This window comes from Suricata suricatta, chromosome 10 (assembly GCF_006229205.1).
Source record: "Suricata suricatta isolate VVHF042 chromosome 10, meerkat_22Aug2017_6uvM2_HiC, whole genome shotgun sequence".
Classification (NCBI taxonomy): Eukaryota; Metazoa; Chordata; class Mammalia; order Carnivora; family Herpestidae; genus Suricata; species Suricata suricatta.
In genome coordinates this window covers 45,502,568-45,519,873 of record NC_043709.1, presented here as the reverse complement: position 1 = coordinate 45,519,873, position 17,306 = coordinate 45,502,568, and the positions used below count along the sequence as shown (strand labels likewise).

General features: G+C 42.7%; 1 protein-coding gene across 1 annotated transcript in view; it reads left to right on the top strand.

Annotated features, from left to right (window-relative positions):
* MYRFL (myelin regulatory factor like) overlaps positions 1–17,306 on the top strand; it is a 120,986-nt gene that overhangs the window by 58,248 nt on the left and 45,432 nt on the right. The window contains exons 8-11 of the mRNA XM_029955454.1: positions 1,076–1,152; positions 3,071–3,181; positions 4,746–4,836; positions 14,026–14,226. Of these exons, the coding sequence (XP_029811314.1) occupies positions 1,076–1,152; positions 3,071–3,181; positions 4,746–4,836; positions 14,026–14,226 (480 nt within the window). The remainder of the gene's footprint in view (positions 1–1,075; positions 1,153–3,070; positions 3,182–4,745; positions 4,837–14,025; positions 14,227–17,306) is intronic.

Here is a 17,306-nt window from a genome sequence, read left to right as displayed (position 1 = left end):
GGGTGGCTGAGTCATTTGAGTGTCTGACTCTCTATTTCAGTCCAGGTCATGATCCCAGAGTCATGGGATCGAGCCCTATGTTGGGCTTCTCACTGGGCAGAGAGCCTATTTAAGATTCTCATTCTCCCCCTCCCCCCTCCCCCAGGCTCTCTCTCTTTCTAATAAAATGTTTTTAAAATTAATCTCATATTGTTAATAGTATATTGTGAAAATAACATGTGATATTATTAAAGACTCTATAAGATATTGTTTACAAAGATGATATAGTTTCTATTGTATAAATGTATCATATTCCTGAATTATTATGTTTGCTCATTTTCAATGTTTTATTGTTAGTTAAACTTAGTAAACATCCACGTATACCTGTCTTTGTATGAGGATACATTCCAGAAGAATCTATACATCAAAGGCATGAACATTATCAAAACTCTTGGTGTAGATTGCCCAGTTGCTTTTCAGGAAAATTGTTATTATGCTAATACCCACAAGCCCTATATGACAGGGCAGAGTTCACTACACCCTGGCCCATATTGACTAAGAGCAAGAAGAGTTTTGTAACAAGTACTGAAAAAATGCCATTCTCTGTAATTTAATTTCTTTTTATTGTTTATTGTTATTCTTATTGGAATAAAAGTTCTTCAAAGGCTGGGATTTCTGTTAATTTTGTCCACTGCTCATCTCCAATGCCTCGAGCAATGCCTGGTGTGTAGCAGGTGTTCTGACATGAATGGATAAATGAATGAATGAATGCTTTATCCTTTGAGCTGCCTTACTGATGTGTTTTACTCCTGATGTTTTAATTACTTATGAGCTCACACTATAATCACCGCTCATCTGTTACCTTGTGTTTTCATTGTTCAGTTTTACAGATATTTGTTTCTTTTCTCAATAGCACACTGCTTAAGGTTGGAGCCATTGTCTTATATGTCTTTTCAGTGACTTGTTCTTCCTACCCAGTGTCTATCATGATGCCTTGGAAAACATTTAAAGTACTTGAAATTTATTTACTAATGCACATTTTTATTAATAAATGTATATATTCAGTAACTGATTTATTTTTTGTTGTTCCAAACAGGTAGAAGCCACCAATCAAATAATTGCTATTGAACAATCCCAAGCAGATAGAAGCAAAAAGATTTTCAATCCTGTTAAGTAAGAATTTCTTTTCTGAATTCCTTTGTGAATACTATGGGAAAAAGATCTATTGCCCAATATATTTTGTTTATTAAAAATGAATCCCACTGACCATATGATTTCACTTATATGTGGAATTTAAAAAACAAAACAAATGAGCAAACCAACAAACAGAAAGCAGAAACAGACCTATAAATACAGAGAACAAACTGATGGTTGCCAGAGGGGAGGACTTGGGGTATGGGCAAAATGGGTGAAGGGAAGGAGGAGATACAGGCTTCCAGTTACCGAATGAGTAAGTCCCGGGGATGAAAGGCACAGCATGGGGAATATAGTCAATGTTATTGTGATAGTTATAGATGTGGTGAGCAGAGCCTAAGTACAGAGATGTCCAATCACTAGGTTGCATACCTGAAACAAATGTAACATTATATGTCAACTCTATGTGAATGAAAAAGTAATAAAAAATAAAATGAATCCCATTGCAGAAACTACATTGGTAATAAGATGTTGATATTGGGGCACCTGGGTGGCTCAGTCAGTTAAGCGTCCAGCTTTGGCTCAGGTCATGATCTCACAGTTTGTGGGTTTGAGCTCTGTGTCAGGCTCTGTGCTGACAGCTCAGAGACTGGAGCCTGTTTTTGGATTCTGTGCCTCCCTCTCTCTCTGACCCTCCCCCGCTCATGCTCATGCTCTCTCTCTCTCCCTCTCTCTCAAAAATAAATAAAAACATTTAAAAAAAGGTGGTAAAAGTATGCACACATGCTTATCAACAAAAATAAAATAGGTAAAACACATTGAAATAATTTCAAACAAACTCTTATAAAAAGCTCCATTTTTAAGTCATTATTTTTATCACTATTTATTACTGACACCCTAGCTAACTACCTGGGTTCCTTGACACAGATTATGATTAGACCTTTCTTTTAAGTTATGCTGTGTTTACAATTCATTTTTTCTTATTTTTTTAAAGCTATGATTTTTTAATTTTTTTAATGTTTTTTTATTTTTGAGACACAGAGAAACAGAGCATGAGCAGGTAAGGGGTAGAGAGAGAGGGAGACACAGAATCTGAAGCAGGCTCCAGGCTCTGAGCTGTCAGCACAGAGCCCAACATGGGGCTTGAGATCATGACCTGAGCTGAAGTCAGATGCTTAACTGACTGAGTCACCCAGGCGCTCCTAAAGCTATGAAAGCACACAGCCCTGGGATTATCCCAAGCAATATGGCAGTCCAAAGTGAGCTTTCACTCTGTGGAATGACTTGGAGTGTGATTTGCTTTTCCACTATTTGGCTGGGAGGTCATTGAGACATCTCAGAGTTCTGACCCTGAGGCAGTCCCATTTGGGGTGGAAAGAAGTCATCCTCCTGCCTAGAGAGACCAGGCAGGAGGTTGGCCTGATGCTCACATGGGAGTCATGTGTACAAACACGGCAGTAGAGTTGCCTCATGCAACTGACTCTCCCTCGCCCACCTGGGCTGGCTGGGTGTGGTCTGCCTTAGGGGCCAGGCCAGGACGGGGCAAGTATGTGAAGGGGATACAGAGGAGTTGGTGAGGAACCTCAAGAAACGGCTTGACAGGCGGCAATTCTAGCAACAGTGGCAGAGGCACAAATGAAATGTCTTTTCTCCCCATCATGGAGTTCAAAGAACCCATATGTGGTATGGGAAGCATACTGCCCTTATGAGTCAGAAACTCCAGGCTTGAGCTTCTGCTGAATAAGCATATCTTACCTTTCAAGAATTATTCCCTGGCAGCCATTCCAGACCATGTTGTGGAGAGTTTATTAAAAATCAGTGACTGAAATAAACTGTCCCTCTGCAGTGTGACGAGAATGGGGGACTGAACATACTTGAGGATCTCAGAATGAATCAGATGTGACCAAGGAGTCTACATCCTCTCACAGTTTCTTGGTGTTTCTGCTGTTTGTTTCAGAATCGACCTGCTGGCTGACCAGGTCACCAAAATTACACTGGGCCGGCTACACTTCAGTGAAACTACAGCAAATAACATGAGGAAGAAGGGAAAGCCAAATCCTGACCAGAGGTACTGACACCCATGTGTGTGTCCCACAGTGGCCGGGGACTCCATCCGACCGGCTAGTGCCCTCCAGAGGCCCTTCTGATCCTCTTGGTCCTACCAGCTTGCAAACCAGGTGGCCCTTGGCCACTTTCCCCTTTTTGAACTCTTCCTGTTTATCAACACCTCTCATTTACTCTTATGTATCTTTCCTTATCCTTGCTCATCCTCTACAGTGCCTACTCTTTTGTCCAACCCCAGATCTGCTTCCCTTCATTCCCTCCATGATTCTCTAGAGTGACCGCATGTTTGTGCTTCACTGCTGTCCAAAGGTTGGGGACCAATTACCCTGCTCAAACCTGTGTGCTGGTCACTAGTGTAAAGTCCCAAGTCCTGGAGTTCTGCTGTAGCTTCTCTTTGATTAAAAAAGAAAAGGAACTTACATTGACGATTTACACCTGTGGTTCTCATAGTGCGACCCCAGACTAACAGAGATGGTGTCGCCAGGACGCTTGAGGAAGTGCAATCTCTCAGGCCTCACTAAAGATCTACAGAATCAAAAGCTCTGGAGTGGGGTCCAATAATTTATATTTTAACAAATTCTTCAGGTGACTTTGATGCATACTCAAGTTTGGGATCATTGGTTTTAGAGCATACGTTTTGGAGTTGGAAAAAATTGAGTTTGAAATCTGATACTGCCATTTACTAGCTGGGTGACCTTGAGAATGTAACTTACCCTCTGAGACTCATTTTCCCATTCTCTAAAATGGGGACAATGTTCATATCCTATGCCAATAGGGTTGTTTGGGGGTTCTAAATGAAATACTATAGATAGCCTGCTTAGCTCAATGTATGACACATTTTGAGGACTCAGATGATAGCTAATAATTATAATGAAAGTTACAATTATTACTATTACTTTTTTACTTTAGAGACCGGGAGAACTCTATTCTCTAAGGATTAGCGAATCTGCAATGTTGCAGAAGAGGTTGGCAAGGTCTTTTCATGCGGTTCTCAAAGCAAAAGCTCCTCTCATAGGGATAGTTTTATTTTGACTTTCAAAAAAAGATCTGATGTTAAAACTGCCTCATCGGTGTTGGGTATGAAGAAGCTATTGAAATAACATTGATGAAAATTGCATTGAGAGTATTTGGAGGGAAGGGTCCAGGTCTTTGAGTCACGACATGATGGTCTACGGTGTACATGGCCAAGAAGAGATGAGGTAGGAAGAGCCCCGTGTGGTCGGGCAAGCCCTGCTGTAACAGGGTAGGTAGCTTGGGGAGCTCTCTGCCAAGGGACCTCTAAGGTGGTACCTGTTGTGCATTTGTTTGTGAGCAGCACTGTGCTGTGGGGATTGCCAAACAGGTCACAAACACCTCAGCCTGGGAAAGGGCAGACCCGGAACAATACTGAGAGAATCCACTGCTGTTCCATCTCACAGGAGGGACAGCTGACAGCAGCGTTGAAAATCTTTAAATACACAAACCTACCTGGGTAAATTCACTATTGAGGAACTGTTGTGTAGCATTTGATTGCACAGATTATGTCTGTTTCCTTACGCGTTGGCATTGATCTGCTGTTTTTGACTCAGATACTTCATGTTGGTGGTTGGACTGTATGCCGCTAACCAAGACCAGTTCTATCTATTGTCTGCCCACATCTCTGAACGGATCATTGTAAGGGTAAGGTTCAGTTTTTTAATCTTTCTGGATCCCACCTGCTTTTCTGGTCTGAAGCAGAATTGGCATTTTCATTGGCATGCTTGAAGTATGTAGTTTCTCCATTGACGATGGTAATAGCGGATATTATTATTTTAGTTCTCACATAATGCTTCTCAACCAGGAGGACTTTTGTCCCCCAGAGGTCATTTGGTAATGTCTGCAAGCACTTTTTGGTGGTCACCACTGGGGGCGCTCCTGGCATCTAGTGGGTACAGGTCGGGGATACTGCTCAGTCCCTCACAATGAGCAAGACAGCCCCCATGATAAAGAGTTACCCTTCCAAAATGTCAGTAGTGCTGCAGCTGAGAAACCCTGGATTAAATGCTATGTTCCAGGCACTGAACTGAATAACTTATACATGACATCATATTACATTGGGTCACATTTCCATTACCTTCTTCACATGCAGAGGAGCTGAGGCTCAAGGAGGTGAGAAACTCATCGTGATTGCACAGCTTGTGAGCCGGGGTTACAACCTAATTCTCTTTGATCCCACAGCCCACAGGGTGGGGAGCGTAGTTAAGAAGGCATTTCATACCCAAAAGTGATTAGTGACCCCAGGAGCATCCAGGCCCCTACCTAGCACATAGTCATGGTTCAGCACGTTTTGCTGAATGAATGATTGGTCACAGCTGTGGACAGGCATCTTGGCAGCCACGAAAGCAGGAAACTGTTGGCAGCTGGAGATGCAGCTGTGTGAGGCCAGGCTGGCCACTGCTGAGAATACCAGGGGCATAAAGTAACGGGTCACCACCAGCCTGGCAGCTGGGGAGAAGCTGTACTGTGTGTGACCCGGGGAGAGCATGTGAAGTCCAACAGGAGAAATCGTTCAGCGTGGCCATGCCCTGTACATGACTGTGACTCTTAAGCCTGGAGACCAGATCTGCCTTTCTGGGGCAGTGAGTCTTTCCTCTCTTGCCTCGAGCTGTTCTGAAACAAAGGGCCGTCTGTGTAATTCTTTTAACCAGTTAAAAATCATAAGCCACGTACAAGTGGAAATCCCTCAGACTTTTAATGGGGGTGAAGTAATGACGGAAATGAGGTAAAACACTTGTGTCCAGATGTCCCAGGGTAAGGGCTGGGCTATGTGCCTGCCGTTTTTGCGGGACCTGATCTAACCTGTGGCAAACAAGGTGCCACTGCTGCAAAGGCAGGTGGGACCCTCTTCTTTGGTCATGGAGCGGGGACAGTGGCTCTCTGTCCCACAGCGGGTTTCATGGGGGAGGGGAGTCTTGGACATCACCCGATGCAATCTGGGACTGTTGTGCTGTACTAACAAGTGTGACTTAAAGTAAAGTCCCTTATTGTTTCTGGTTTTTCAGAGGAAGGAATAAAGACAGATAACGCCATTCTTTTTGGAGTGAGCATAGATTAGATCTTACGAAAATGTTGCTTTGAGCTGAGAAACTCATGCTTGAGTCTGGCAGTGTGCTAGTCACCTGCATACCTTGAATAATATACCTGGTGTCAAGTATCTCTGTTTCCTGCTGGCAGCTCTGTACTCTGGCTGCTGTGAAGTACACACAGCACCGGTATGTGTGTATAAGAGAGAGAGAGAGAGAGAGAGAGAGAGAGTATCTGATGTTCTGTTTCCAGAATTCTGTTAATTGGTGCCTCCTTGTATCCAAAACACAATGATAATTTAACTCAGGATGGTAACTTTGAGAAGGTGTTTCCGCAATTCATATTTGTTATGAATACTAAAAACACCAAATTATACTTAGTGTAGATTGGGTGTCATGTTATTTGCTAAATTTTTATTTTTAAAAAGTGATTGCCTTCCAGATTTGATTGCTTTTGGTGAGAAAAAATGCCCTATTTTAGAAGTGCGTTGGACAACACAGGGTCATTCTAACTACAGTGAGAAGAAGAAGAATGGTAATAGTGCAAACCATTCTCCCCCGCCAGCAAACTGGAAATAGCCTAGTGATACTATTGTATTCTGACCACAAATGCAGAAGTAAAAGTGAATGCACTTTTGAATCTGTTTAATTATTGAACGTTGAAACCAACCAAGAGAAAAAACTGAATTTCAGAAATGATGATACGTTTGGGGCATCTGGGTGGCCCCATTGGTTGAGCGTCTGACTCTTGATCTCAGCTCAGGTCTTCATCTCAAGATCATGAGTTCAAGCCCCACATTGGGCTCCAAGCTGGGCATGAAGCCTACGTATAAAAGAAGAAAGGAAAAAGAAAAAAAAAAGAGCTGATGATATGTTTGAATCAATGAGTTTTCAAAATGTCCACAGAACACATTTCCTGCTCCTAAGTTTATAGAGGGCTCTATACAGGTATGTGCCATATATAACGATATATATTTATATCATTAGAGCACAGACCAGCTTACGTTCTCCAAAAAAGCCAGATGAGCCCTCCTAGGTCATGGCCTGGGTCTATTAGTTTGAGCTCCAGAATAAAGGAAGGAAAATTTGACAACCGAAGATGTTACAAGAACAGACGACATTATATGGAGAACTGCAAATTGCACTGAGCAAATCCAGGTTCATTTTGAGGCCCAAGAATCATTGTTCACAATAGCAGAGATTAACATAAAGGGCAAATATATGAGGCTGGACTCGATGAGTTTCCGGCCTCCGGGAGGGGCTCAGGAGACCGTGCCTGTTAGAATTCTCCTTGGAGAGAGACTGATGGGCAAGACCCGGTAATTGTTCATCTGGGTTGTCAATCAGAACACGTTAGAAATATGCTATGATTCTGTAGTGTAAATTGACCAATTTCATGGAAATTAAGGTTTACTCCAAAGACAGATTTCTTTCCCAGGACTTTGTTTTTGAGGGCATTCTGCAGCTGAGTTCCTTCACATTCTTGTTGTTAATGGCTAGGTTTTCATGCAGCTCCACTCTCCGTCTAAAACACATAATTAAACCTGGTTTGGAGCGCTGTGTTGTAAGCAGGAGGGATGATTACTTTTGTCTGCCCTTCAAAGGCGCACTGGGGTTTCCTAGTTTTGAAAACTAATACATTATTCCAGTTTCTTTTCCAGAAGAATAAAAATGGGCACATCCCCAAGAAGTCCCCCTTTACTGCCCTGCAAACCGCACTGCCCCAAGATGGGAAGCCAGCAAACAGGGGCAGGGAAAACAAAAGAAATAGTGAGTTGCAGGGATGGAGAGGGATGGGCGTGGGGCAGATCCATCCCCGGGCCCATCTCCATTGCTACCAGCCCTTTTCCACAAAATCCCTTCCCTCCCCCAACACACACACACACACACACACACACACACACACACACACACCTCCTCTGGAGTTCAGGTGAATTTTTTATTTTTCCAGAGGAATCTGTGTGTGGAGCAATGTCCATTTAACCTGTAGTTGGGATTCAACTTTTTGGTTAACTATGGAAGGGATGACCTGACCGGGGGTGTATGGTACAAAGAATCCCCTGGAGAGTAGAAGAGAGATACCTGGGTTCACCGCCACAGTTGCTGTTGACTTTTTAATGTTTATTTATTTATTTTTAGAGAGAGAGAGAGAGAGAGAGAGAGAGAGACAGAGAGAGAGAGAGAGAGAGAGAGAGAGAGAGAGAGAATATCCTAGTCAGGCTCCACACAGTCCATGCAGAACCTGACACGGGGCTCAAACTCATGAACCATGAGATCATGACCCGAACTGAAATCAAGAGTTGGATGCTTAACTGACTGAACCACCCAGGCACCCCCATAGTTTGGATTCAGTAGGCTGAATACACTTTTCTGACAAGTTTCTGGGAGATGCTGATGGTGCTCTCTGCTGATCTTTGGACCACACATTGAGCAGCACTGGTAGGGAACATTTCTAGAGCCATTTTCCATACCCCTTTCAAAAGATACAAAAATTGATTTGTTATGAACGACCTTCCTCAACTCAAGCTCTCCTATTATGCTCTTTGGCCGCTGTTTTAGAAGCCCAAACAATGCAAAGCAAAGAAATTCCAGCTTTCCATTCCAAATTTATAACGAACCTCAAATTACTATTCATTGCTATTTCCTATTCCAAGCACCTGCAGAGGGCGCCATTTACATTTAACTCAGTGAATGGCGCTCCCTGGCAGAATTTCACAACTTTGCCACTGTGCTGCTGAGGAGAGCAGATTAAATGATTACAGGCATATTTCAGAGACATTGCAGATTCAGCTCCAGACGGAACCTTTTAGAGATGGTGGAGGGTCCTGCCTCGATGTTCATGGCTGCTCACTGATCAAGCGGGTGGTTGCTGAAGGTTGGGGTGGCTGTGGCAATTTCTTATTCCAAATGAAGTTTGCCACATCAATTGACTCTCCTCTTATGAATAGTCTCTTCTAGCATGTGATACTGTGTGACAGCGTTTTACCCACTATAGAACTTCTTTCAAAATTGGAATCAGTCCTCTGAAACCCTGTCGCTTTATCAAATAAGTTTGTCATATTCTAAATCTTTCATTGTCATTTCAACAATCTTCACAGCATCTTCACCAGAAGTAGATTCCACCTCAAGAGACAACTTTCTTTGCTCTTGCATAAGAAGCAACTCCCAATGCACGTTTTAGCATGAAATTTCAGCAATTCATTGTATCTTCAGGCTCTACTTTTCATTCTGGTTCTCTTGCTGTTTCTACCACATCTGCAGTTACTTCCTCTGCAAAAGCCTTGAATCTCTCAAAATCATCCATAACAGTTGGAATCAATTTCCAAGCTCCTTTATGAATATTTCCACCTCTTCCCATGAGTCAGGAATGTTCATAATGGCATCTGGAATGGTGAATCCTAGGGGCATCTAGCTGACTCAGTCAGGAGAGCATGCCATTCTTGACCTTAGGGTAGTGACTTCCAGTCCCACATTAGGCATGGAGGCTGCTTAAAACAAAAATAGAAATAAATATAGAATGGTGAATCTTTTACAAACGATTTCGAATTTACTTTGCTCAGATCCATCAAAGAAATGACTATCTATGGCAGCTGTAGCCTTATGAAATTTACTTCTTAAATAACAAGACTTGAAAGTCAAAATTACTCCTTGGCCCGTGGGCTGCAGAATGGATGTTGTGTTAGCAGGCATGAAAACAATGTTAGTCTCATTGTACATCTCCATCAGAGCTCTTGGATGACCAGTACATTATCAATAAGCAGTCATATTTTGAAAGGAATCTTCTTTTCTGAGTGGATAGTCTTCTCAACAGTGGGCTTAAAATATTCAGTAAACCATGTTGCAAATATGCTGGCCTCCAGGTTTTGTTCCATTTGTAGAGCACAGGCAGAGTAGATTTAGGTTACCTTTTTAAAAATATACATATTTTTAATGTTTACTTATTTTTGAGAGAGAGTGAAAGCACTAGTTGGGGAGGGGAAGGAAGAGAGAAGGAGACAGAGAATCTGAAGCAGGCTCCAGGCTCTGAGCTGTCAGTGCGGAGCCTGATGCAGGGCTGGAACTGATAAACCATGAGATCATGACCTGAGCCAAAGTTGGATGCTTAGTCGACTGAATTACTCAGACACCTCACCTTTCTAACATTTTAAGGGCCTAAGACTTTTTGGAATGGTCAGTGAGCGCTGGCTTCAACATAGAGTCAGCTTGTCCTTTGAAGTTTTGAAGCTGGGCGTTGGCTTCTCTCTAGCTACAGAAGCCCTGGATGGCATCTTCTTCCAATATAAGACTGTTTCATCTACATTAAAAATCTGTTGTTTAGCGAAGGCATCATCAGTGATTATCCAGATCTCCTGGAGAACCTGCTGCAGCTTCTGTATCAGTACTCACGGCTTCCCCTTGGACTTTTATGTTATATATATGGCTTTTCCCCTGAAGCCCGAACCAGCCTCTGCTATCTTCAAGCTTTTCTTTTGCAGCTCCCTCACCCCTTTCAGCCTTTGTGGAACTGAAGAGTTAGGGTTGCTTGCTCTGCATTAGGCTTTGACTTAAGGAAGTGTTGTGGTTGGTTTGCTCTTCTATCCAGCCTCTACATCTTTCTCCATATCAACTATAAGACTGTGTCACTTTCTTATCATTCGTGTGCTCACTGGAGTAGCACTTTTAATTTCCTTTGCATTCCCGACTTGACTATCTGGTGCAAGAGGCCCAGCTCTCAGCCTACCTTGAATTCCAACATGCCCTTCTCACTAAGCTTAATCATTTCTAGCTTTTGATTTAAAGTGAGAAACATATGTCTTTTTTTTTTTTTTACTTCGGTACTTAGATGCCATTGTAGGGTTATTAATTGGCTTAATTTTAATATTGCTGGTCTCAAGGAATAGTGAGGCCCGAGGAGAGGGAGAGAGATGGGGAAATGGCTAGTTGGTGGAACAGTTAGAATAATACACATAACATTTATTGATGAAGTTATGCCATCTTACATGGGCATGGTTTGTGGCTCTCCATTATAATAGTAATAGCAGAGGTCACTGATCACTGATTACCATAATGCATGTAATAATAATAAAATTTAAAAGTTTGAAACATTGTGAGAGTTAACAAATTGTGGCAGAAACATGAAATGAGCAGATGCTGTGACATCCATAGTCTATGGGTGTAGACAGACTTGCTTGATGCAGGGTTGCTATAAAACTTCAATTTGTAAAAAAAAAATGCACCATCTGTGAAGTGTAATAGTAAAGCTTTTAATAAAAGGATATATGCCTGTATTAGTTAGACAGCAGTTGTTATGCATAGCAGTGTGTTGAGGATAATTTGAGACTATTCCTCCTCATTTCTGCAAAGTATTCACATATATGTGATTTCAGTAAATTCCCACAACACTGTGAAATAGACAAAGAAGCCATTATTATCTTTATTCTTCAAAGAAAAGAGCCAATACAGAAAGGTTAGGTGACTGCCTCAAGATCAAGCAGCCAGTTTCTGTCATAAAATAGATTAAAATATTCAGGTTTCCCCTACATATATGGGGCTGTGGGATAAATAATAAAACTATTTTGGAGACTTTAATTCATTACAGTGTTTGATATCAATGAACCACCAATGGACCATATGAGAACACAACTTCATAATTCCAGAATGAGCTAGTACTTTACAGTTTGTTTCTATACATTAAGATTGTGGATACCAAAAGAAGGGGGTAAACTCACAGATTTTATGACATTTCCCATTACCGATGAGGAGGACTCCATAGGTCTAGAGATTTGGAAAATTGCAGATATGGAGCCCTTTTCCAAATGATCTGAACAGATTTTAAGGATCTGAGTTTTCATCTGATAAAAGCCAAGTGAGATTGTTATAATTGTTCCAAAAAATTGAATCTACTTTATCTGCTGTTCCAACATGATATCAAGTTTATGATAATAATGATCCCAAAGCTTGTTGAGAAAAGAAATCCATCACTATCTATTTTGTTTTCTTGTAGTGGCTCATTATGTTTGGAGTAGAACAAAATGCAGCAACATTTATATGATATACCTTTGGACTTAGTTGACTGCCCACTATAAAAGGATCTGGGTCAAAGCCAATTTGCCATTCACAACCCAGGGGGCTCTAGAGACCTTGCAGCAAAGCTCTTTGTTTAAGTGAATTGACACAAAATAATGTTCAAAGTTGTTACTTCTATTCTTTTTCTGCTTTTGTCTATCAAATGTCAATGGTTGAATCTTCCCAGCAGCTCAGGGTTCAGACAGGTGAGAATGAAAACCTTGAAGACACCTACACGTGCTTTAACTGAACCCAAAGTAAGAACTAAACTTGATGGGTTTTTAAAAAAAATTATTATTTCAAAATCAGTAGCACATGCTTGTAGCAAAAACATCGAAACAATATCAAGAGAGTGTACATTGAACAATGAATCTCCTTCCCAGAGCAGTTTCCCCAACTCCCAGCTCCGGGCCTTGAAAAAACCACTGTTACTGGTGCCTCAGGTGTTCTCTGGAGATGATCTGTGCAAATTCAGGTCCTGGGTTTGCAGTGTTCCCTGCCCAGAAAGGCAGAAAGTGAAGACATTGCATTAGGGTTGACTTTTTAGATAATCACGGTCTATAGCGCTTGTCTGAATTTGTGATGGCCTGCCTCAAACACACAGAAGTTTCACATTTAGAACAATAGGCCATCATCTTAAAAACATTAATTCTGTTGTGAGGATTTGGAGGGATTCAGAGATCTCTACTTTAAGATATTTGGAAATATGTTCAGCAGCCACAGAGGTGGGGAGGAAGGAAGGCAGTAGAGTAAAGAATTCCTCAGCAAAGAATTTCATTTAAGAGTAAATTCTCCAGAATTTTGTCTAATCTCAAGAGTTGTGCTTGGATTCTCATTGAAGACTGCATTTGGCCGGTGCTACTTCTGATAGGAAAAGTCAGAATAATTAGTTAATAATTAAAGGAAGTGTAAGTCCAGCTCCAGAATTTACTAGCTTTGTGGCCTTTGGCATAGAGTATTTTCAATATCTGTAAAATGAGTAGAATGGTACACATCTCATAGAATGGGGGTGTGCACTAGATGCAGCAAAGGTCGCTATTATTATCCTTTTTCTTTTATTTTAAAAAATTTTTTAACGTTTATTTATTTCTGAGAGACAGAGAGAGACAGAGCATAAGCAGGGGAGGGGAAGAGACAGAGGGAAACACAGAATCTGAAGCAGGCTCCAGCCTCTGAGGTGTCAGCACAGAGCCGGTACAGGGCTCGAACTCATGAACCACGAGATCATGACCTGAGCCGAAGTCAGTTGCTTAACTGACTGAACCACCAGGCGCCCCTATTGTTATCCTTCTTCAATGTCATCTGTGTTTAGGGAAAAATTGAGGTGTTATTAAGTATATTTTTCCTGTCAATTGCTTGTCAATTGCATATGAAATAAAAAATATTGAACTGTTTTGAAACTATAAAAGGGCTAACTAAATGCAAAGTATTTTTATTTATCTGAGCTTTAATAAACTCATAGTATCTTTTGATGTAATGTTCTGGTTTTCAATCCTTATTATTGTTATCATCCCAGAAAAGAAGGTCATTTCCTACTGGACGGCCCAAACCATGGCATGCTGAGCTCCTGCTCGTGGGGCGTAGAGGAGTTAGGGGCTCTCTTGGTGCCACAGTTATTTGGATACGTCAGAGTGTCCCATCAGGTGTATGATTCTCAGGTGAAAGACTTACATAACATTGTTTTCCTCTGCTCTGAGGAATCAAGCAATCGTCTATTTATTACTGTAACTTCAATGGTAACATAGTTCTGTATTTTTTCCAGGCCTCTAACCCTGGGCAGTTTGAAAATGACAGTGATGCATTATGGCAGCGAGGACAAGTTCCAGAATCTGTTGTTTGTCATGGTCGAGTGGGAATCAATACAGATGCGCCGGATGAAGCCCTGGTCGTCTGTGGCAATGTGAAAGTGATGGGGACAATTATGCATCCCTCTGACAGCAGGGCAAAGCAGAATATCCAGGAGGTGAGCACAGGGCAGGCCTTGGGCGCCTCCCCTGACACCCGAGTCAGGTGTGCTGGGCACTCCTGGACTCTGACACACGTCACACAGAGCATCTCTGCATGTTGCCTGTTGATAGGGGGTAAACACAGTGCATAACAGTTGTACGAGTGTTGGAGCCGACAGGCATCTCTGCTGAAAGGGTAATGCAGCCCATACCCAGGAGAATAGACTCACCTGCCAGGAGCAGTGGGCAGTGACAGCAAGCACCGGCTTCCTAAGCAGAAGTCTCTGAGCTATTTTCCACGGGCCATTGCCCTTCCTTCCACACATTGTCAGCCATTGGAGCTTGCTCTTTCCTTTCTGTCTCCAAATGTCCATCTCCCTGTTCATCTTCTGAGCACTGTCTCAGTCCAGTATTTCTCCTGGACCCTCAGCCTCTCCCTCCCAGAGTCCCAGGGACAAGCCCTGCCAGCCATTCTCTTCCCCATTCATTGTCTTTCTCTGAAGAGCAGTTGGAGAAACTCCTCTTCCCCCACCGCTAGGCTCCACCGAGGTCAATCCCATTGCCTGAGGTTCCAGGCCAAGACCTTCTCCCTCTGTGGAGAGACAGTCCCCCAGTGGAAGGCAGAAATCAGGCTTTGAAGTCAGGTGGTGCTTCTCCACTTTGGGCTTGCCCTGGGCAAAACAACTCCACGCCAACCCAATGCCTTCATTGGTATGATGGAAATGGTGCCTCTCTGCTTGACTCGTCAAATCCTTTATGTGCTTTAACCCATTGAAATAAGAAGTACTGAATCACCTTGGACTGCCACAACTGCCAGGAAGACCTAAGAGATTAGGATTAAGACGCTGATCCCTTAGCCAGGCCACTCCTTCAAGATCTTCCACCCTTGAAATCTGCTTTCCATTCCCTGCTTCTCCCACTTCCCCACCTTTTCACTCACACTGTCGTTCCTATAAGCATTTTTGAGGTTGTGGCAGAATTGTGTTTTTAACCTCCTTCCCTTATTCTTTTTTAGTGAATAGGAGACACAATCTGTAAATCATTGGTCATTCTTCCAGACTGCATTCCTTTCCCAGTGCAAATCTGCACTGGTTTTTCTAAACTGGCCAAGGAATGTCCTCCTTTGCTGAGTGCATTCCAAAGAATGGCTGTAATTGTAGACTTTTATACTGATTGCAAAGCTGTGGTTCATGTTCGAAGAGCTGTGACCTACTAGTCGGATGGGAACTCTTAGGGCTAGAAAGTTCTCACGTTCGTTTCCCGATTCCAGTCCTAGATATTATGCTTTTTTGACTTTCAGAGAGAAGCTGTCTGTGTTTCAGATCACACCAACTCAAACTTGTTTTTGCAGTTGGCTATACAAATCCCTACCAGGTCTTATCTAAATGCAAATGGAAGGTGACAAGTTGGGAAAGTCCCCCACAACTCCTGCCACTGCTGCTACCGTTAGGCTTTCCCTCAATTCACTTACCAGATGTCATCGGGTCGTGCCCCTTGTCTGAAGAAAACATATTGTCTTAAAATAACAAGCTTCCCTAGAACTTCTCAAATCCCTTCCATGGCACCTTCTTGTATAAATAAAATGTCACCCCAATCCGGGCTCCCAGTGTGGAATTCCTGCTTCCCCTGCCTGCTCACAGCAGCATGATGGAAGGAGTTTTAGTCCTAATTCTGGCAAGCACTGGTCCAGGAACCTTGGCCCAGAGATGTTCTGTGCTTCTGTTTATTCTCCTGTGAACAGGGGAAGCTCATGTTCAATTCACTCATGTTAAGGGCTTCTTCTAAGCTTGTATACATGAAGTATTCTTTAGCGGGACAAATAGATATTATCATTATTACTTGTATAAAATACAAATTATAGGTAATTCATTTATTAACTTATTTTATATCAATATATTTGTTTTTAATAGGTCTATCCACATTTATGAAATATAGATCTCTAGAACCCTTATTGTAGAGGCTGCTTTTAGGCCACAGACTTGAGTGATGGAATGTGGAAAGGGCTCACAGCGACCACCATGCTGAGCACAGTCAGGCCCATCAGTCCACCCACCTCAGAATATCCACAGGCCTTAAGTAACCAATGGGCTACTTACAACCAGACACGGTTACCAAAAAACGTCCATACCTCCCCATGCCTCCTCATCTTCCCCATCTATCACAGCCCCCATCCACTACCTCCCTGCAGACAGTCTCTCCCTCACTGTCCTGCCCACCGTTCCTGTTGAGGTATATTCAGTAAGTGTCTGTCTCCTTTGTTCTGCCTTGGGTGAAGGTTTTCATAGCTGCCATCCATCCTATCCCATGCGGAGAGACACACTTACCAGTCCTGTTCACCATTACAGACAAAAGAGATGATGGTAACACCGATGAAGGGCCTGACAGATGTGTGAACTTCATCTTCACCGCCTCCTGACTCAGTTTGCCCAACTTTTAAGAATAGCCATTCCTCCAAATGCTCTGGGAAGAGGACCCTTGGTTGATCTGATTATAAGCAGAGCAGTGGAGGCAATTTCTCAATCTTAAAGGATGCATGGTAACCGGAGCTGGCTTCCAGATGAGCTGTTGCAAAACGTAGTGGCCAAACACATTGCCCAGTACTGTGATGATGTGGGAAAATGAATATAAGTTGCTTCCTCGCCCTGGCTCTGTGCCTCCTCACGCAGGGCAACGGAGGCTGTTTTGTAGGTATTAAGCACATGAGCACTCTGCACAGAGAGTCCTAGTGGAGATCCCTGTGCTCATCTGGACACGTGTACAAGACACGGAGAAGAGAAAGCAGATGTGACTGAAACCCATGCCCTGGAAGCACTGGGGAAACGAGGTCGGCCTTGATGAGGAGCAACCTAACTTCTCCTGACACTGTTTCCTGATGTGATTATAGACTGCAGAAGGAAAGGCAGCTCTTTCAATGGAAACAGCAAAATTAGGGTGGAGATGATATGCTGGAAAACAGAGGAGCAAGAAAATCATCAAAGCCAATGCAAAAAAAAGTAAGGAAGCCGAACATGGAATGCTTCAGTGAAATTCTATGATGAAGGCTGAAAACAAGGCTACAAGAGATTCAAAACTAAAAACCGGTGGGGGGGGGGGGGGG